General features: G+C 39.9%; 1 protein-coding gene across 1 annotated transcript in view; it reads left to right on the top strand.

The window, feature by feature from the left end:
* The first annotated feature begins 219 nt into the window (after positions 1 to 219).
* Positions 220 to 21,736, top strand: part of ARHGAP18 (Rho GTPase activating protein 18) — a 99,769-nt gene continuing 78,252 nt past the window's right edge. Inside the window, exon 1 of the mRNA XM_075087600.1 lies at positions 220 to 350. Coding sequence (XP_074943701.1) covers positions 307 to 350 — 44 coding nt within the window. The 5' untranslated portion in view covers positions 220 to 306. The remainder of the gene's footprint in view (positions 351 to 21,736) is intronic.

Below are 21,736 nucleotides of genomic sequence, written 5' to 3'. Positions count from 1 at the left end.
GGGGGGGCGCCCCGGCGGCACCGGGCGGGGGGCGGGCGGCGGGCGGCGGGGCCGAGGTCGGGCGGCCCTGCCTGGGGGCGCCGGCCCCGCCCTCAGGCCGGGCGGGTCTTCCCGTAGCGGGGCCGGGCGCTGGCGGCGGCTCCGCGGAGAAGCGAGGGCGGTGCCGCCCCGGGGGGACCGAGGGCGGTGAAGCAGCGGGAGGAGAGCGGCTGCGGGAGGAGCCCCCGGGGAGCGTCGCCCTCTGGCCGTGTGTCCCGCCCGCCTTCTCCCCCCCCGAGGCGGCTGCGGGGAAGGTGACCCGGGAAGATGGTGACTGTGGTGACGAAGCTGGTGCACTACCTGCACCTGAGGTAAGGCTCGGCCGCCCCGCTTCTCCCGCCGGCCGCCGCCGCGGGCTCCCCGCTGCCCGCCCACGCGTGGGCCGCGCCGCGCCGAGCCGCCGGCGCTGTCGGGAGGGAAGCCTGGGCGGCAGCCGCGGGGTCCGGCGCCGCGGGTGGGAGCGTGTACGCCCACGCAGGCGGTACCTGCCCCGCCGGAGCGCAGGAGGAAGCGGCCGGGCCCCTTCAGGCGCCGGTGGAAGCGCCTCTCGCATCGCGGCCGCCCCGTGGGGAACCGCGGCCGTTACTTCATGGTCTGAAACGTTGGCGTCAGACCAACGGTACCTGCGCAGCACAACAGCAACGGCACGGACTGGGCAAATCACGTCTTTATTCTCTTACATACGGCTTCTGGCAGGTTACTTGGCCAAGACATCTTCCCCGGTATCATGTGTTCTCATTAGAATTTAGCAGATAAATAACAATATTTTTGCGTCGAGTGGACCGAACGCAAGAAGACGTGCTGTCCCGGCGGTGTTCCGACTGTGTTCTGTCGAACCACAGTTTTTCTCATGTATACGAAAGCTTAACGTGCATTAAAAGGCTTGATGGAAAATGTAGAGAAAATGCATCAAGAGGGAGCATGTATGGAGACAGAAATTTAATCTGTGAAAGCAGTGATGTTTTTGTGTAGCGTTTTCACGTAAGGCGCGCCAACTCTGGCAGCTGATTTCATCAGCTAAATTTTTCCAAGTCAGCCATAGGAATGAGTGGAAAAAAGGGCAATCAGTTCTACTGCAACTTTTTCTTGGTATGATTTAAGACTTGTTTCCTAGGCTATCTGCGGTCTGTAGATACTTTTTTAACAGTTGTTAAGTAATAATACTTTGGCATGAATTACATGAGAGAAGCATGTAACGTCACCAATTTTCAGTTTGTTTTTTCCAATAGGATTTTTTAACTGCTAAAACGGCTTAACCTATTCTGCAAGCCTAACCAAAATCGCAGCTCTAATTTTATAAATCTGTGTGCTTTTATGCTGCCGTTCTTTTGCTGGGCAAATAGAAAAGGAAGTCAAGAAGGAAAAATCCCTGCCAATGCCTTACGCCTGCCTCTCTTCTCATGTCCTCCTCTGAACAGTGGTTATGTGTTTAGCAGCATATTACTGCTGGTTTTGAACCAGGGCTTCGTGGCTCAATTTGCTTTATAAGCATGAGACAAAAAAAAAAAAATCTCAGCCTCCAAGACTTTATATTATAAAGGAATTAGGAAACAGTGAATAATTCAGACAGATTGGGGAATGCAGCAAAGCAATAAAGTTCTGTTCTTAAACCAGCAGCAGCCTGATCATTGTCAAGTGGTTTGCAGGTATCGTGAGAAAGGATGCAAAGGAGCTAAGAAGTTCACAAAACTTAAAGCTTTTTTTTTCATGCTGGATGAGCATCAAGGAATCGAGAAAGCGTGATGAGTAGATCTGAAAATTTAAAGATCTGAAGATTTAAAAGTGGCCTGGCTGAAGGCAGAATTCGATTACTTTAGTACTGAGTGAAAGAAGTCAATAAAATTAGGGAAGATGTTAAAAAGTCCAGCAGTTTGCTTTCATAGGAGAAGTAGAGCTATTGGAGATGTGGCTCCAAAGGGAGTCAGTAAATGCAACAGGCGAAGAAACGATGTTATAGTCCTGAATGAACATGAGTTAGGATAAGTTTCCACTTGTCAAAGCTAAATAAGAGGATAGGGACTTCACTGAGTATTGCTGGAGTGGTAAATAGTGGCAGTATCTGGCAGGACCTAAGTGAGCAAGAGGTGTTCCCTGGAACCAGTAGATACCAGTGAGATTGAGCGTATCTGCATGCAGAGCAGATCAGGGGAGGCTATGTGGTCGTCTTCAGTGAGTCTGCATGCTTACAGTGCAGCTTGATTTTAGCAGAATCACATAATACTTTTGTCCATCTGCATCACCAAATAATGACAGACAGGTGTTTCAATCCATGCAAGTCAGGCATGAACAACTACTGCTAGGCATTACAGTGTGCTTATTCTATGCCTCCATTAGCAAGTGACCAGCAATATAACCATGAACGCTGAAAACAGTGAAGTAGAAAAGAGAGTGCACAAAAATGAAATTATCTGACATATTCTTGAAATAATATATAATATAATAATTTATAAGCTCTGATTAAACCATTTTAGGAGGTTTCTGGCTAGCCATGCAATAATATTTCTCCTGTACATGAGGATGGAAATAGTTAAAAAACAGCTAACAGCAAGGAAAATGAAAAATAAACTGTTTGACTGAGTTAAGAATAGTTAGGCAGCTGGTGTGCGGGGAAAAATGCTTACCATCAGCATTGTCTCTTTTTCTTGCCCAAGTGCAGCATGTGCAGAAATGCTAAGGGTCAGCTGTGATCTTCATATTCCGTGTAAATTCTTAGCCAGCAAGGCCTGGTCCATGAATTGGATTTTAAGGTTCTGCCACAGTTAAGTGAATAAATATTGTGCTAATATGTCATAAGAAACAGATATTTGAATGTGAAAGACTGTACTTAGTAAGTTTTTAAGAATACAGGTTGTGGCAAGATTAGCTTATGCTAGTAAAATAGTTCACCGGGCTGCCCAAACAATTACTAGTATCAGATCCTTAGAGAATCATAATTATGCCCTTAATTCAGTACTTACTGAGAAACAGATAATTAATTCAAATCACTGTAGGACTTGCACAGTTAGCAGAAATGTGGACATCATAGGAATCTGTCTTACCTTTGAATATGACACCTTGCAAAACATTGGATCCTGAAGCTACAGGAATAATATTACAACCTTGAGCACTATACAACTGTTCTAAAAAAATACCCTTTCTGAAAATCAGAAGTAAATACACTGAAATACGGTAGTCACACCTGCTAGAAGAAATCATGTAGTGGTACTTAGTCTCTTATACTTACCTCGACTAATTAGCCCTTATATAGGATGGTTCTGTACCCATTTAAGTCCCATTCAGCTCAGTCATAAACTTCTGATTAGTTTCAGTCAGACAAAAGCAGGCTCACTGAATCAGCCAAGAAAATAATTGTAAAAATACTAAACTATGTTCTCAGCAAGACCATGTTTTCATATAAATATACTTTATGTAATTATCTCTACATAAGTAAAGGTTGCATACCAAGTGAAAGCAGAGCAGGATGCAAAAAATGAGATGAGCAGTGATTCTTGAGAACAACGGACAAAGGAGATAGCGGCAGATAGAGCAGCTCCCAAGGACAACACCAGGCAACACAAGCAAACTGAAGACAAAGGCGTAGACTTATGAATGTAAGACATTCACGAGGGGAGTGAATATTCAATGCTACCAAGGAGTTTTCCACAGTAAATTGTATTGCAGAAATTTGAACCGAAGCACAGCTGTGATAGTTGCACATTTTAGGACATAAAAATGATTAAGCCACACAGGTGAAAAAGAGCAGTCCCAGGCTTGAAGTGCTTTTTTGGAAGTTCAATATTTCTTACGAATTAATGATCTGTTTTATAACCTGCCTCTGAATGTGGTGACATGAAATGCAACAAGGTCCTTAACTGAAACAGCAACTAGTAAGACCTTTTTGGAGTAATCATGAGATCCCTGCTTTTATATGTGAAATTTTTATATCTTTAAAAATTTGGCCAGCAAATAAAAGACTTCTGCTAATACTGTCGGTCATATCTCCCTTCGTCCCTCTGATTCCAACATCTTTACACCCACCAAGAGGTCTCATTTAGGTTGTGCAGGGCTTTGGTATGAGCAGGGTCTTAAGGATCTGCTTCTTAAAAATCCATGATCTGGGTCTGTGTGGTTCAAGATGTGGCCGAGGGACTGAATGCTGCTTGAAGAATGTTTCTGGCTGGCCTAGCACATTTTTCTCAAAGGAGCCTGGGGCCAAGAGGTTTGGACAAGAAGCCGTACTGCTACTCCAGCACCTCAGCATGTGGCTGTGCATGGTTAGCTTGAGGAAGGAGCACAGAGGAGAGAGAGGATGTGGAAAGACAGTAAGGAGCATGACTCTTCCTCCTGCTCAGAGGTCCAGCAGAGGTTGAAGCTGCTGATGTTGCTATTACAAAAACAGTCTGGACCTCTTGGTTCAGCATCCCTGGCTACCATACTTGAACAAACTGTTTCCCTGTGAAACTTCTTTTTCAGAAGTTTCATGTCAGTCTTAGAGCACCCCAGGGGATTATCATGATTCTTGAGTCCAGCTGCATGTCCTTGCCTCCACTCTTCCAGGGGCTTGCTACCAGCCTGGCCATTTCCAATAGACAAGTAATACAGGGTTCTGCCGAGTGCTGCAGGTGAGGTTATACAGCACAGGTATTATTTTATGGCTCCTTACGTTCTTGCACTAGCATACAAATGGTTTGCATGGACCACTGCCTGGTCTTTGATTTTAACCAGCCTGCTCTCCCCCTCTCAAAGCCAAACATAATTTTTTTTTCTGAAGTTCTTGAGTTCATTTTCTTTTAGAAGCTTAATGTGAGATTTTTTTTATATATTTAATGTAGCTACTCTCTCTTGCTTCTTCCACCCTAGTGTAGGAACATAGCACAGGAGGATGCTAGGCTGGAAAGAACTTCCTAGCTCACTGAGTGCTACCTTGCAGCTTATAAAAAAGCTACTGTCTCTAATCCATTTCATAAACATACTGAGCTTTTTTAAAGATTGGGTTGTTTGTCCTTCTTGATGGGTGTGCTGGAACCTTGCTCCTCTTGATAGATAGAAATGGATTTCTAATTTTCAGCCTACAGTTGGTAATGAAAAGTTTCTACGCATTTATTTGGTATTGACGTTTTCCATTAACTTAGATGTAGCTTCCCACCCAAGATATTTATGAGTACTTGCAAATGGCAATTTTATTGTTGCTTCTTAGTTGCTCATGCTGAGTAGATTCTGTTCTTTCCCATGTGATTGTCCATGTTTGAATACATCTTTCTTTATTATGAGTGATCAGAGTGACACTATAATTTTAAGTAATGTTTGATCAATGTCTATGATGATATTAAAACTCCGCCATCTAGCCTGATATAGCTAGATATATGTAGGACTCCATATGCCTTTTTAATTGCGGTACTACACTGTGTCTCATGGTTGCCTTATCACCAATTAATATCTGTCATTTCAAACTGATGAGTCCCCTGGCTTATAGCATAAAATCTAGTTATTAGGTCTATTAAATACATGCACTTGTGTCTCATTTTTATTTTTCCAGTCCTTCTATTCATCCATTTTTCCTGTATAATACCCTGGACTTTCTCTAAATTGATATCCCTAATTTCATACTCTCAGTAAATTTCATATTTTTATTTCTGTGCAGTAGTAAAGTAGTAAATAGTAAGGTCATTAGTAAGAGGGAACCTTGAGAAATTTTAATAGGAAGACTCCCTTTCCCCCAATTAATCGATGAGCTTTTCAGCATAATGTGTTGCTACCTCTCTTCAGCTACGTCTTTCCCCAGTTTACAAACCTGCACTTTTCCCAATCTGTTTGTATAACTGTGTATGTGGTTATGCTCCATATATGGTGCAGTATCAAATCAATATGGCAGTCCATATAGGTTAGATCTGCTGCAGCCCCCCATCTTTAATACAATAAGTTATTTTATTACCAAAATCTGTATTTACCTTGTTAAAGTCATGATGTATTTTATCCCAGGTTTCCATTTACCTCCATGTCTCAGAATACCCTTTTCTCCGGAGTTCTTAAAAAGACTTGCACATTGTTGAGCTCAGAGTAACAGGTGTAAAGTTGTCAGTTTTTCTGTTTTTCTCTTTCTGAATTATATTTGTTATGTTGCTTACTATTGAATTCATAGGTGAATTGTTTCAATATTTGGGGCAAGAGATTATCTGTTCTGCCTTGCTTAATTTTACCAAACCTTAAAAACTTTTCTATCTCGAATGTGATTTAGTGTTATATACGCATTTTTGGTAGCTCTCTGGCTTTTGCTGTCATTCCCCTTACAGAAGATTGAGTCAGAAAGTTTTGGGGTGGCCATGCCAACAGTATCTTTGATCTCAACTCCATTCTTACTGTATAGCAACTTCACTGCAATTTCATTTCTCTTTTTGTCTACACTGTCAAAGAATGGTATACATCTATTTTAATTTATATTGCTAGGTCACAGGACCTGTCAACTGTCAGGGCTCAGCTTGACTTTTGGCGATTCTCATTTTATCCCTACACTTTTTGACTTCTAAGACAGAGTTTTCTTGTTGTCCCCTGCCCCATCCTTTCTTGCAGGTGTTTTGCTCATACATAATACATTGTTCAGATAAATCCACTTATTTTTTTTCAACCAAAGATGCTGCACACTTGTCAGTTATCTTTATGGAGCTGCCAACTCTTTTCTTCAGAGGATAGTGACATCTGAGAAGCCCATGGCGAGGCTGTAGAACAGAGAACACAAAGTCTTAGACATAGGGATCATCTATTTGTAAGCCTGAACTCTTATTTTTGTTTAAAAGTGACATAGGATGGAAAAAAGGCACGCACTCCGCAAAATGCTGTTAGTAAAGAGATGCTATTTAAAGTAGTCAGTTCAGCTGATTTTGACTAAGAAGGATTACTGAATGATTGTGTGTCAGCTCTGCAAAGATGTCACCCTCTTCCATCAGCACATTTGGCTCCAAAGAGGATGCTTGTTCATCGCTGTTTTGAAACAGCTTAAACCACTTTCTGACCAATCTATGATAAATGACAAAAAAATTCTCAGAGTGAATTAATGCCCATCCAGCAGTTTTCACTCAATTAAACTTGATTAGCTCTTTGCCTAATGAAGGTCATTACCAATGTTTTGTTAGCATTTCATTTCTCACCATTCTGCTCCCTGTGGTACCTCCCGGAAACTACGCAAAGGTGGGAGGATTGTCAGAGCCCAGGAAACATGACATGGGACACTCACCGTTTCAGCTTTTCACCAGGCTTGCCAGGTGCAATAGAAAGGGAGACACTTATACTGTTAGGAGGTAGGGAGTGACCCTTGCCACCAAGGAGAAGGCCAGCTGGCAGATGTTTCCTTGCCTCTGTCCTCTCTTTCTGATACTACCTGTCAAACCAGATGCAGCCCTGGCTGGGTTGTCTATATGGTGGCTTTTCCAACATTGGAAAAGAAATAACTATAATCGCTGTGTAGTCATTTCCCTCGTTGTGTTGGGGAGTACAACAATAACTCTGGGGCATACATACATGTACACCTTCATTCCCTCATTCTTCCTGCTCAGACGCATATTTCCTCGGTCCTTCCTGATGTATCCTCCCAGCAAAACTGACTGCAATAAGTAATTGAATAGCCTAATATTCCTTTTTTTTGTGCAGCAGTGGTCAATATAATCATTGGATAGTTGATTCCTATCAGGTAATAAGTATAAATTTTTATCAGCTTCGTTCCTCCATTGTACTTTCAAAACCACCCTCATAATCTCTGGCCCAAAAAAAGAAGCAAATGTGGCCAAAACAGTCCATCAGCTTGGAGGGAAGGGTTGCATCACTTCAACTTTTCTCTCTGCAGCGCAAAGATCAAAATGAGAAACAGTGCTGCATAAAGTAAATTTTGAGAGAGCAAAGATTTAAAGCAGGAGCTTGAAGTACAGTTTAAATTATTAGAAATTCCACCTAAGAAAATAATACAGGCCAGCACATATAACTTACTAGAAGCAGGCAAGACAAGGACAGCTCTTAGCCACTGTGTCCCACTGAGCTGTAGGAATTTGAATAGTTGTCAGATGGATTAATTAGAGACTGAGTCATTTTGTGGAATTACTAATACATAAGCCAAGCAATGTTATGGCAAGATGTTGATGACTTTGTAAAAAACCGGTATATAGTTGCAGTTGTAAAAAATATTCTTCCCAGTCAGCATAGAAACAAGTAGTGAGAGAAAAGAAATACACACCAATTAAAAATATCCACCCAGGCCTGAATCACAGGATGGCAGGGATTGGAAGGGACCTCTGGAGGTCACCTTGTCCAACCCTCCTGCTTGAGCAGGCACACCTAGAGCAGGGGGCACAGGAACGCATCCAGGTGGGTTTTCAATATTTCCAGAGAAGGAGACTCCACAACCTCTCTGGGCAGCCTGAGAGAGTAAACAGAGAGTAAACATACTGTCTAAACAGAGAGTACAAGAAAAACAATAAGCAAGAATGGCATTTGGAGGCAAGCTCAACACAAAGATGTCCAGCAAAAATGTCATAGGTGTTCAATAAATTCAGCAGTTTGAAGAACAGATGCTTTCACACTACGTGTCGTCCGCAAAATAAGCTTAAAGTTCAGGTGGTTATTATTTATGGAGTTAAAAAATTTAAAAATTTTGTTTCTTTTTTATGGCCAGTCTGGCCAGGGGAAAGATGATTTTTCTTCTTTTGTTTGATTCTGTATTGTTTAATACTGTTTCAAAGTTGGGCTGTCTGTAGGTGGTGGAGTGGCAGATCTCCTCGTGCTCTGGACAGGGGCATGCACTGACATCATGGGCTTTACCATCATTCCTGAGGCAAATCCAAAGGGCTTAGGGATTTACACCAAGTCATAAGAGCTGGACCTACTTGGCCTTACTTAACACTTCCTTACTTTTCCTTCCTTCCCTTTTTGCGGACCTGACATTTCCTCTGGAAGAAACGAGAGGACAGTCCTTCCCCCTTTTCACAGGCACAAACCACCCCCTATAGTCTGTTCTATAATGCTATGTAATTCCTAAATTTTTCTCCCAAGCCCAGATTTCTGGAGATGGCTTATGCATGATTAAATCTGAATGTCAGAAGCTGCAAGCAGACATGAAAGCAGCCAGGGACATATCCTCAGCGTTGTCTGTATGCAGTTTGCATTGCAGCTGTACAGAGCAACTTGATGAAGAAGATGGGTACGGAAAGGCTGAATCCAGGAACCGTGGTAATGGTCTGGTGGATGACACTGCATCAGATACTTAACTTGTAAAGGCAGGAGTCAAAAAAACTCAGGCATTTTTATAAAAAAGTCATTTTATGGTGTAAGCAAGGAAAATTTAAATGAAAATATTGTTCCTTTTTCTCTGAAGTTGAAAGGTCAGATAGATTTTACTTTGATGCTAAGAAGTGGTAGTCTAGTCATTCAAATTTAAACATATACTAATTACTAAAAGTACAGCACAGCTGAATGAACATGACAAAAGAAGCAGTTGTAGAAAAATGTCGACTTCTGTGAAGGAACTCAAATTACTAGAACAATGTGTTTTTGGCACAGGAATTATGAATCCCACAAATCAACAGTCAGCTCTGTGTGAGGGTCAAATATGAAGTTAGTCCCCCACCCAGTCTGTGCTCACTATTAAATCAAGCAGGAAACAATAATTTCATTAAATGGTACAACTGACAGAGGAACTGCAGAATCAGAACTCTGATTCCTGCCAAATATTTGCCAGATAAAATTAGGAGGAGGAGTGGTTTTATAGTCCTTGGTTATCAGAAAACCACTATCTACTAATGCATTTACAGGAAGTTATTGATATTCTTTTGTTTGAAATAAAAATATGAAACTCCTATGTACAATTTATTATGATGGACCTAACATGGAAAAACCCTCAAGTGTCTGTGGACAGTTGTGCTAAGTGGGCTCATGAGATCCTGTTAAAATTTGTAATAAGAGACAGTCTTTGCATGCAGGAGAGTGAGGTAGTGGTTCAGGTCTCGCTTTGCAAAAGTGTTACATTGAACTAGTTAAATGGATGGGCCGATCACTCACCGGAAAAGCAATTGCTTATGTTGAGAATTGGGATCCTTGCTGGAAGTTTATGCTTATTCAAATGAAGACAAGGAAAGGTGATACTCAGCCATCATAAGAGTGTAGTACTTCAATAATGCTTCTATAATACTTTCATTTGAACACAAAAGTGAAGAAAGATTGTAAGTACAAATACTATTCAGTGGAAAGAAGGCTAGACCACTTCTAAATAAGAATTATAAACCAAATTAACAGTTAGAGTAGTACAGTGCCTCTTATGTTCTCTTTGTCTTGGACCTGGTGGATCAATTTTTATTCTGAATGCTATTCTATGATAGACATTTAACAGCAGTTAAGGAAAAAGAAGTCCAGCAGTCTTTAGTGTTTCTGATTGCTGTGAATAAGAAATGAACTGTCTAAAGAGAAAGTAATGTGCATTATTTTGTACCTCATGAGCCTTACCTCACAGAGGAAAGGACTCTTTTCGAGCCTCTCACTCGTAGAAGGGCCATTGGCTCCTCTGGGTGGGGGCATCCCTTGCAGTCTGGGTTGCTCAGATGTGCAGATGAATGTGCATGCACAGAAAGACAGTTATAGTTATGATAACATCTGACAGCTAGAAGAGAAATGTCCTTTAGAACCACATTTGGTTTGTCTCAGATGATTAAATCGAGTCTTTGCCACAGAGGTGACCTGTGGGACCTTTGCCCCTGCACGCTACTGGTGTGGGATCACTACACCGAAGGGTGAGAGAAGAGAACTGGTCTCCCATGTATTTTTCCTGCAGGAAATTTTAATTCTGTTAAAACAATTTTGGTTGTCTCTGTCTTTGCAGTAGGGAAGCATATGGTCCCACATTTGGTGGCCAGCACTAGCAACAGATTAACATCTTAGATAAATGCTACATTTTGCCTTTATGACAGTAAATGCAATTAGACCTGGGCATAATGAAACAAAAGATTCCACAGCCAGAGAAGCACATGTTCTCTATGAATTAGAGAGCCAGTATTGATTTGTAATTATATATGTGAGATAGAAGGGTTTATATCTCCATTAATCTTTAAAGACTACCATCTGCCTCTAGACAAAGTTAAGAAGGAAACTTAATTTGGATAAAAACCTGCTGTGGATAGTTAATTCAGTTAAGGGATCAATTTCTAATAAAATTTAAGGATCGGACTGTGTGATAATCCTTTGAACTACCTGTAGCAGCAAATTTGTCCTTAGCTTTTGTTCCCACAGTGCCACCGTGGCACTTGGCTTTCTGGTAAGTGATATACCCAGTACGGTCAATAAAAATTGACTGAAATGAAATTGAAAGAATTTAAAAATTACCGCTATCATAATAGTAATCATAGCAGTAAAACTCATCAAAATATATATGATCATAATAAAAGTATATTAAAATATATCTTTGTTAAATATAATAGTGATATGAGGTAAGTAGACTTTTTAAGATTAATTTTAAAGTTATCAATGCATGTATGTGTGTATACTGTTGCTACAAATGGGATCAAAAAAGACCTTCAGCATTACAGGATAAGACAGGCGTGAAATGAGGGCAGAACAGAAGTATTTGAGTAAATGTCAGTATGAAGTTTCTTCTCCATCTTTCAGGACTGCACTTCTGCTCCTAAGCAAGAGCAGTCTGCATGCAATGAACTCCCTGGTACATGATGCCTCCCCCTGCACTTAGCAATTTCCTTTGAAATGCCTCACTCAGCAGAGTATAAGGCCCAGTTCAATTTGATAAAGAGGAAATCATGATGATCTGTATATAATAGATTTAGGTGCAGTATGGGGTGTCATGTTTTCTTTCAAGATGTCTTTAGAGCTAATGCAGGGATACCATTTTAATGTTTTGGGCTTCGTGTTGCTATCCATTTAATGGTTTACATCAGATTTGTAAATCCTTCATGACATTTTTGCTAAAGGAAACATTACTTCATCTATTACACTGTGAACAACAGCATATGGTTTTCTTAGGTAAGTCAGAAGTTCAGGCCAGTGTCAGAGGCTAGCTACATTAGTCATCTGTGATGAAAGAAAAGCCTCTATTAGTGCTTATGCACTAGGATTAAGATGACTTCAGTGCTATAATCCTTCCTGTTCAACTGTTGGCATCGTGCTGCCGTCTTGACAACAGCTGTTTCTTCCTTAATCTAATGGAAAGAAATTGTGTTAGATTGTTGCTTGCACCATTACAAGCTCAGACATTCCAATTTACGTTTTGGTAAACATGCATATTTATCACAGTAAAAAACTCTTAAAGGTATACACATATTACATATAGTATAGTCTTGTTTATTTTTGGCCGAAGAACCAACCAACACTGTTCTGCACCAGCACTTTATTTTTAGTTCTGCAGTTAGGAGCACACTATGTGGGACAGCAGGATCTAAAACTTGTCATGAGGGAAAACCTAGGCATTAGGGGCACATAAAAAAATGAGTAAGCATTGCATGTCATGACACTTTGCAATTACCACTCTTGGCAGAAGGCCAAGCATGAAGTTCACAGATTCTTTTGAAGCTACTGGAGCTGGAGGATCCTGCCTTGGAACTGGACATTGGGCTGACATCTCTGTATTTCCTGCCAGCTGCTACTTTCAGGACATGAAATTACATTTTCCTCAAGTATTCCCCAAGCTTCAGATTGTTGGGGGACTTAGGGTTCCAAAACTCATCCTTGAGAATGTGATTTGGACACTGCTGGATCATGGTCCCATCGTAGGCACTGGTTTGACTGACAGCTACTGGTATGTTCACATACATTGAATACATTTGGTATTGGAGGTAAAATAAAGGCTTGGTAAATGACAAAGTATTCCTTGAAAGCGGAAGACTGAACATTTCTTTTTTTTTTTTTTAATTTGCTTTTGAGTTGGTGATGAACAGAAGAGTGACTGCTGCTGGTTGTGAAGTGGGAGAATTTAGCCTGAAGATCCTGTCCCTGTATGGATGTTTTCTGAGTTTAGAGTGGGAACACAATGAAATGCAGACATGGATAGAGGGGAGGAAAAAAAGGGTCACATTGAAAGTCAGGCAAATAATTCTGCACCTTTCAAGAGTAGAAACTCAGAGCTGAAGGATCCCATGAAACACTTTATTACAATTTCAGGTGAAGACCTTTGAACTGAAAATAGGGATGTCCATATTTACAAGACCAGTGAAGGCTGCAGAAGGCTCCTGGTTGGCACCCAGCGTTACACAGCACTCTGTGTGTGCTGTAGATCACGCTAAGGGTGCCACTCTAACACACAGGAAAGGAGGGAAGGATTATGTGAGCATCAGCTTGGGAACTGTTATGCTCTGATCCAGACAATTATTATAAACAATCCTAATTATTGACAGCAGAAGTACTCAAAGCCAGCTCTTAACTTCCAGCAGCAGAACTCCCAACTCCTGCTGTGGGAACGGGGCTTGTAGTCAAGGTCTCCCAAAATCCACCAACACCAGCCCAGTGACTGTTGAGGAAAGTGAAAACAAAACTGCTCTATGTTTTCAAAACACATAATATTCCTAATAGCAGGACAGAAGGGACAAATGGTCCTACTCTGCTGTCTACTCTTCCTAGCAGATACACACTATGAGAAACAGAATTCCTTACTTCATGTTTGAGGATGATGGTTTCACAGGCTGGAACACACCGTGCACTGGCTGCACAGAGACTCAACTTCTCGTTTGCTGCTAGAATCGTGCTCCGGAGTTTGTACAACCACTAATCTGTGATTCAGAGGATCTTTGGACATACTCTCGTGTTAGCTATGACTCATGCTAAGATTGTTAGCTTAGCAAATCACTGGATTCTGAAGTGCTTTTTTGTATTGGCTGTTTCCAATAATGAGACTTAGCACGCAAATACGAATAGTTGGGGCAAAATAAAAATACTGCAAGCCCTAATAGATAGAATTGAATATTGCAGGTATTTTTATGACACTGCAGAATGTATGAATAGTGATCAAATGTTTAGGGATGAAATGGAAGGAAACAAAATAAGCAATACTCTGCTTATATTAAAGGACTGTTGTGTAAACTGTATTTAATGCCACCTTTAAACAGATGAGTTCTTGTGAGTATTCTCAGGGGGGTTTCTTTCATTTGCAACCGTCTATCTTGGTTTAGTCTGAAGTAAATACAGTTTATTTAAAATGCATTCTTAGGTTTCAGCCCTGCTGCCTCAAATGTAACAACAAAACCAAAAGATCAGCGGGACAGTCTGTGGGCATGAGATGCATTATGAGCTCTGGGGATGCGTGTGAATGTAATTTTTTGAAGGACATAGGAGCTGATAATATAACTGACATTTTATAGTGAGAACAGATTTTTTTCCTAAAGTCTTTAATCCAGAGGTATTCTTAATACGTGTACTTTTTGCTATAGCAAAATGTATTTGACAGTTGTACTTCTTTAACTCGGAATATCACTCAGAAATTCGGAGTGATGCGGAGGACGTCTTTCTGTTTGCCCATTGACATTTTTGATATTTACATTTCCAATCAGGGCATAAACACAACAGTTTCACCTGACTAAAATGCACCATTAAAATTTAAATACCTGTTTATTTTGCTAATACATAATTCACTGAACTAAGATAACACTGAACATCCACTATGAGCTAAAAATCTGGCTTGCATTTTAGAAAGGGGCCTGCATTCTGCAGATAAGTACACTGTCAGTGTTATTCTGTGTTTAAAATGTTTCAGCTACAGGGGTTAGAATTGAAGAATTGCTTCGTTTCTGCAAAGCAGGAGCAGGCCAACCTGTGCATCACAAGATCCAGGTTTACGACTGAGTTCCTGGGAGTTATTTGTGACCCTGGCATGCCAAATGTGATCCAGATTTCCTTGAATCGTGGTGCTTTTAAATCTAATGAGAAAATTGTATCCTCAGAAAGTTCAAGAAATTAAATTATAATGTTAACAGGATGTGTTACTTTTTTAAAAAGTTATTTTTAAAAATAATGCAATATAATAAAATTCTTTTGTTCCTGTCCTATATACTGGATCATAATTTGTATTTTTTTGTCATTCATTTACACTACTTTCATTGTTGGAAGGAACCAGAATTATTTTAATTTATGGCCTATTTGAACATAAAAGTAGCTTTAATGACCTGAAACAAAGGTCCATCTATGTGGTATCCTACCCATGTTTAAAAGGTGCCCATAGAAGGGTTTTAAAGCAGGGCTGACATTCCCAGTGCTCTCGCCAGCTTGCAGCCATATGCTGCCAGGCAATTCCTGAGCCAGATGTTCTTTCTATGTATTTAGTAATAGTTCATGGATTTCTTTTCTGTGGACATGTCTGGTCTTGCCGAGAGCCTGTGTAAGTTTTCAGCTTCCCCAGCATCCTGTGGCAAGCAATTCCCCTGCGTAATGACACATTGCATGAAATGCCACCACTTTCTGTTTGTTTTGAATCAGTTCCGTCCCTGTAGTTTTAGTTCATACCCCTTGGTTCTGGTACTGGAAAAGACAGCGAATGATCCATCGGTATAACTCTCTTTTTTCTCCCCTTTGAGGTTTGTATCTTGCTAATTTAGGTCCCACTCTTCACCTGCAGACCACCACCTCTGCCCTCTTCAGGTTTTTTGTGGGTTTTTTTGGTTTGGTTTTTTTTTTCAGTTGATCCTATAATTGTAGTAGCCGGCAGTAAAATCACTAGGATTACTTGTATGAGCAAGGTATACCAAACTAAGCCCTGAATTAGAAATAGTATTTGATATAGTTTAAATCTGAATATTATTTAAACATAAACACAGCTTCCATTGTATTTTCTTTGGATGTTGGGGAGCAATCAACCTCTTAACAGAAAACCTGATCTGACTGTACCATTTTATTACTTATACTTATTTTATTATTAATGCGGATTGCTTACTTCAGTAAGGGATGTTATGACAAAAGAGTTTGCTGTGTACTTTTATGACACAAAAGACTTCTTGACATACACCAAGTATAATACAGAAAACGCCATTGATAGATTTGTAAGTATATTTGCAGTATTCTTCTGTATTTTGCTATATGCCTGTAATTTAAGAATGTTACATAATCACCTGTTCCAACACTTCTGTACTTTCTGTCCCTAAACGTGAATAATACAAAATACAATACACATACGGCTTCTTATGCTTTGAAATTTGCGTCCTTGCAAAGCAACTGCGATGAAGCTTCATTTAAAAATATTAGCCTTGCTTTTCATCAAAGTACTAATCTGAAGTCAAAAGAGTGAGAAATTAGGTTGACTAAAATAGTTACAATATTCTGAACTGAATAGTTCAAAGTAGGAAATTCTACTGACTAAAGCAGGACACTTGAAGCCCTCGGAGGCTGGCATTCATGGTGGCAGGATATGGCAACGTCCTGAAGTTACTACTGTTTCAGCTTGTTGGCAGCTAAAAACTGATGTACTTGCTTCATGGGGAAAAAAACATTCCAGTTTTGCCCATGCAACAAGTCCTTCAGGCAGCACATTTAAAACTGTTATGGTTATATATTGTAATACATATTTCTGCATAACATTACAACACACATTATACATTGTGCTGATTCCTTGTGAAAATATCTTCCTGTGGTTACTGTAATGAAATGCACTTTGCACAGATAATGTTGTAGAACCTGATGCTTCCACAAATAGATAACTTGCAAACCGGGGCTAGCAAACAGAAAAATCTTCAGCTTGAATCTGCTCTTATGAGCATCTGTTCTTATTGTAACAATAATCTTTTATAGCAATTGTGTCTTAATTTTTAGTGATGCCCCAAGGCAACTGAAGGGAAGAAACTAGAAGGCTAAGAAAAGAAAAAAGAATGCTTTTGGCAGGCATGCAGCTTTTCCCCCTTAACTATTTATTCATGGCCAGGAGCCCCAGAAACAGCATTCAGACACATGGGCTCTCTGTTGCTGCTTTAGTAAAACTAGAACTAATAGACAGCTGAACATTCAATGGCTGAAGATTAATTTTCTTAATATTTGTGAGTGATTTGTGGGCTTCTGCACTCTTGAAAACCAGCCTATGTTAGTAAGAAATGTGGGGGTTATTTAATAAACAATAGCTATGCTAGTGAAAGCCCTACCGCAGCTGCAGTAGGAAAGCACTTTATACCGCTAGAGCCACCTAAATACCTGAACAGGTATTAAATGTTGCAAGTACTTTTATATTGATAAAATTTATCTATACTAGGGTCTTTTTTCTTTACTGATTCTGGAAGAGTCCAGCTGGCAAAATTAAAATGTAGAGGGTCCTAGTGAGAAAGCCACCTTCCCATAACTCTTCTAATTCTTTTGGGAAGCGCTCCAAAATTGGGTGCTGATGGCAAGTGCCCAGCCTGAACTGTACATGAAGGGGAGAGGGAGCTGACACCTGGTAATCCCACCATTTCCATGGAAGCATTGTGGGGAAGAATAGTACGTGAATCCTTGTGGTTTCACATTGTTGTTCCCTTCTCCTGCCTATTTTTTTTTACCCAAAAGAAAGGGTGGTCTAAATTTTTTACCGTATTGCAATTTCATAGAAGACCTGTGTAGTTCAAAGAATGATGCTGAAATAAATCAAATAGCTATCTAAGCAAAAAATGCATACAGAAAGCGGAATAAGAAAATATTTGGTTATGCTATAATTGTCCCCATTGAAAAAAAAATTATTTTCCCACAAGGAAAAAGCAATTTAAGTATTACAAATGTTTTATTAATCCAAAGACCAGAGAGCAAACAATTCACTCATTAGTTTATTTATTCCTCAGAAGAGAATTTACAAGCCCAAACAGGCTGGTGGACTGTCCAGCTCCAGCTGCACTAGGCCAGCAGCAAAGCAAGGGGACCAAAGACCTGGTGGGAGCCACCCTGGTGCCTGTCTCTCCTGCACCCGCTCAGAGGGGAGCGTAAAGGAGCCTGAGTGTTGCAGCTGATGTTGAGCTCACAGGACAGGAAGTCAGGGCTGAAATCTTAGTCCCAGGAAAATCAGCAGAGGCTCAATCTCTGGCTCTGGTAGAGTCAACATTTTGCTTCATGTGCTCTGGCTGTAGAAAAGCTGCTGTATTCTACTGTGCTCTCACTTATAACCCCATTTTCCAAAGGTTTTTCAGACTTTGATGAGGTAAGGCTACCTTCTTCACAAGCACTGATGATCCCAGCTATGGAAATCTGGTAATTTCTTGTCATAAAACGTGGACATTTGCCATGTAATTTATCAATTTGCCTTTCATCTGTTTATCAGTATTTAACATTTCTGTGTCCATAAGAATAGAACCTAACGCAATCTATGGTAGTATCAATTAGGCAGTTAAAAATTTGGAGACAAGTGCTGGCCATTATATGTCTGCATATACAGGCAGTGAGAGAGAAAAAACATATGATATTTGAGGCTTGTGTGTTTGTTTGTGGCATGTGTGCTGGTTTTACCATGTTTCTGATTTGTCTTTCACCTTGTAACTTGTCCTCTTAAATCCAGATTATATGTGATAGCACAAAGAGAAGCAAAACACCATATAATTTTCATATGATTACTACTTGATTACCTCTAACCAGCTAAACTAACAGAAATGTAATTTTATGATATTTGTTAATATCACTGTTATAATTCGGGAAAATTGTAGACTCTCCCGGAGCGGAGGTACTTGCGTGTAGTTGAAGCTTTTGTACATCAGCCAGCAGGTGATGAAAGCTCCTACAGATGATTATCCCCACACGTACTTCTGTAACATGTTCCAAAACAAAGTTAAATTAAATAGGTGCTAAATTCCTTCAAGAGCAGCAGAGCTCATGGTATCAGAAGTATCTTCTTTGTAATGTTTTCTACCAAGTTTCAATGTCATGCATGCTCACATACAAGATGAGTCTCTTTCAATGAGAATTTGTGAACTACCTTAATTTACTCAACGTGCTTATTTCTTACACTTCAGTTTTAAAGATGGTAGAAAATGAGTTTGGAAAGAGGTAAAACCGAAAGTTTATGCAGCCTACTTACTCTACAGTATTCTTAAAATGTATAATTACTGATGAAGCGATGATACTCTAGCTGGAAATGATGTGCCCCTTCAAAAATGTTACCTTTCATTAATGCAAAATGCAGTCCTCACCTCGTTGCCTCTGTCTCCCATACACACAAGTTCACAGTGTGTAAAGTAATACAGCACTTTCTTTTATGGTCAAGGAAGGATAGAAGAGAGAAGCTGACGGTTCCTTCATATTTTAGATAATTTGTCCCATGATAAGAGATGGGTGGACTCACACAAATTCAGAGATGGAAATATCAGTGACCAGATTATAGTGCCTTCTGGCACTTTGATTTTGTGTTTAGTAAAAATACATGACGTGTATAAGGAGTGGTGTTCCCCGACCCTGGGAATTGCTTTCTGTACCTCAGGAAAACGCATACCTCCACAGATTCAAGTTAGTAGCACCCTTTCCATTGATTTTCAAGTGCCAAGATGTAACCCTCCCCTGATTTGAGAGCACTAGCCAAGGGCTGCAGATAGGTCCTTGTCAAAGACCAAACCCTGACACAGCCACACGTCGTGACTGCTCACTCGGCGCCCGCTTCCCTTTGGCAGCCATATGGCTCGCAGCCATTCCCTGGGTGCTCTTCCCTCTTGCTGGGTACTTGTGTGCATCCTCCTCCGCAAACCACCCCGCTTCCCCAGCCTCTTTTGTGCTGTGCGCTCTCGTTCTGATTTTGTTTGTGACTGTATTAATTTCTCCCAATGAAGCTATAATTGCATTTCATAGACTGAAGTTTCAGGAGACTTGAGCATAGATGCCCTCATAATATTTAAATGTTATATATATGTTTACATTTACATACATTGACATTGCTTTTCCCCATATGCATCCTTGTTTAAAGGATACTTCAGCTTTTTTTTTTGCTGGCATATGGTGAACAGTATTATACATAGTGTGAGTTATTAAAGAGTAAGATACTATATTAAATAAAAGTAAATCTAACCGCTATAACATAAATACCATTTTTTGGGTGAATATCTTCCAAATGGACTGGAAATGTTATATTTTTCCTGCAGAAACTACACAGATGATACCCTGATGTAGGCAAACTTTCAAGTTTAGTCTTCCGTAATACCAGCAATTGCGTCCAAAATACACAGCAGTGGTAGTATATTCTTGCCTTGCATTTCTGCAGCTCTGTCTGAACTCTGCTCTACAAACCTGTCTATCATGATTTCTCTGCAGTCAGATATGAGCAAATTAGCTACAGTGAGTGATTTATTGAATGTAGTAATATGTAACTGTCACAAATGTACCCTTAGAGGACCGAGGCCTTAGAGGCTACAAATGTGATGCTCTTTTAAAAATCATTTGTGACTAGTGTGTGTGGCTATGCGTCAGTCTAGAAATACTCATGAACTTTATAGTTATTGCTAGGTACACAGTACTATAGTACAGCTGTAACAGTGCTTTGAATTTTCATTATTCTTGCTGTATGACTGGTATTTTTTTCAGCTTTCTCACTAGCTGCTTTCAATCACAAAGAAACAAAAACTCAAATATTTATTTTGTGTACATATTTTTGCACAAGTATTCTTGTTAATTTTCCTTGTAGTTAGTATTAACGAGAGTTACATGAGAGTTACTTTTAATAGCTATGAAGAGCAAATAAAAAGTGTCAGAAATACTACCAGAAACAAATAATATTTTTTTCCCTACAGTTTACGTTTGTGAAATTTCTTTGTTCAAAATTTGGCCAATCCTTATTACAATAATGCTATTGGAAAATAGCTTCCAATCGCAGATATCACATACTTACACTCAAATTGAATTCAAAATTACAAATGTTACGCATTTCTGTCAAAGCTAATTTATGCAAAAGATGTAGAAAAAATTTTGGTTGTTTTAATTGATATTTTAGAGAATGCAAGCATAACAGAAACAAGCCTGGTAAGCTGATGAAAAAGGCAAGACAAGCAAGAATGTGGGGACTTTTATTCCTCCTCTGGTACTTACAGACAGGGTTTTAAGAGATATTGTCCCACTAATATGATATTTCTCAAACTGTAATCAGGATTTCACATGTGGTTAAAGTATGGTGTCCTTCTTGGATTTTAGTTAAATTTCTGGAAAATGCAATTCTGAGTTGATATGAATAATTTTTTTAATTTGTGTTTAACTCAGAAGACTTTTTTCAATTCTAAGTAGCAAAAATAATACTGACAGCTTGAAATATTCCATATTAAGGGTGGCTGAATTTGATTGCATTGTGTAAAATGTGAGAGAAGGAAACATTTTTCTAAGATTTGTTTGGGATGAAAGAGAATGATGCAAAATGAATATTTTTTCAATAAGAAAGAACTAAGAATATTTTGCTTTGTGTTAACTTGAAGTTTTACTGGGGAATCTTCAGTTTTGAAGCCCTTACAGAGAAGTGATTTTCTTTCTCACAGCCCATGACTCATACAATTGTTCATTTCTTTGTTCTGAAGCATTTCTTCTCAGCTTATAGCGACATTTCTGGATGGCTCTGGCTTGCTCAGTTTAGCATTCTGTCACAATTTTCATGAGCTTTTCTGACTGACTAAACTCAGAACAAACTTCTCCTTCGTGACTGCTGTATGTTTTACTTCACCAGATATTTCTGTGCTGCCAACTCAGCTGTGATCAAATCTGCAGGCAGCAGCAAAATTAGGAGGGTAATGAAGAGAAGAGCTCCCAGTCAATGTGCAGACTGTCTTGGCGAACATGTGTGAGAGAGAGC

This window comes from Phalacrocorax aristotelis, chromosome 3 (genome assembly GCF_949628215.1).
Source record: "Phalacrocorax aristotelis chromosome 3, bGulAri2.1, whole genome shotgun sequence".
NCBI lineage: Eukaryota > Metazoa > Chordata > Aves > Suliformes > Phalacrocoracidae > Phalacrocorax > Phalacrocorax aristotelis.
Note: the sequence above shows the minus strand (reverse complement) of the source record. Positions and strands in the feature narration are given on the sequence as shown.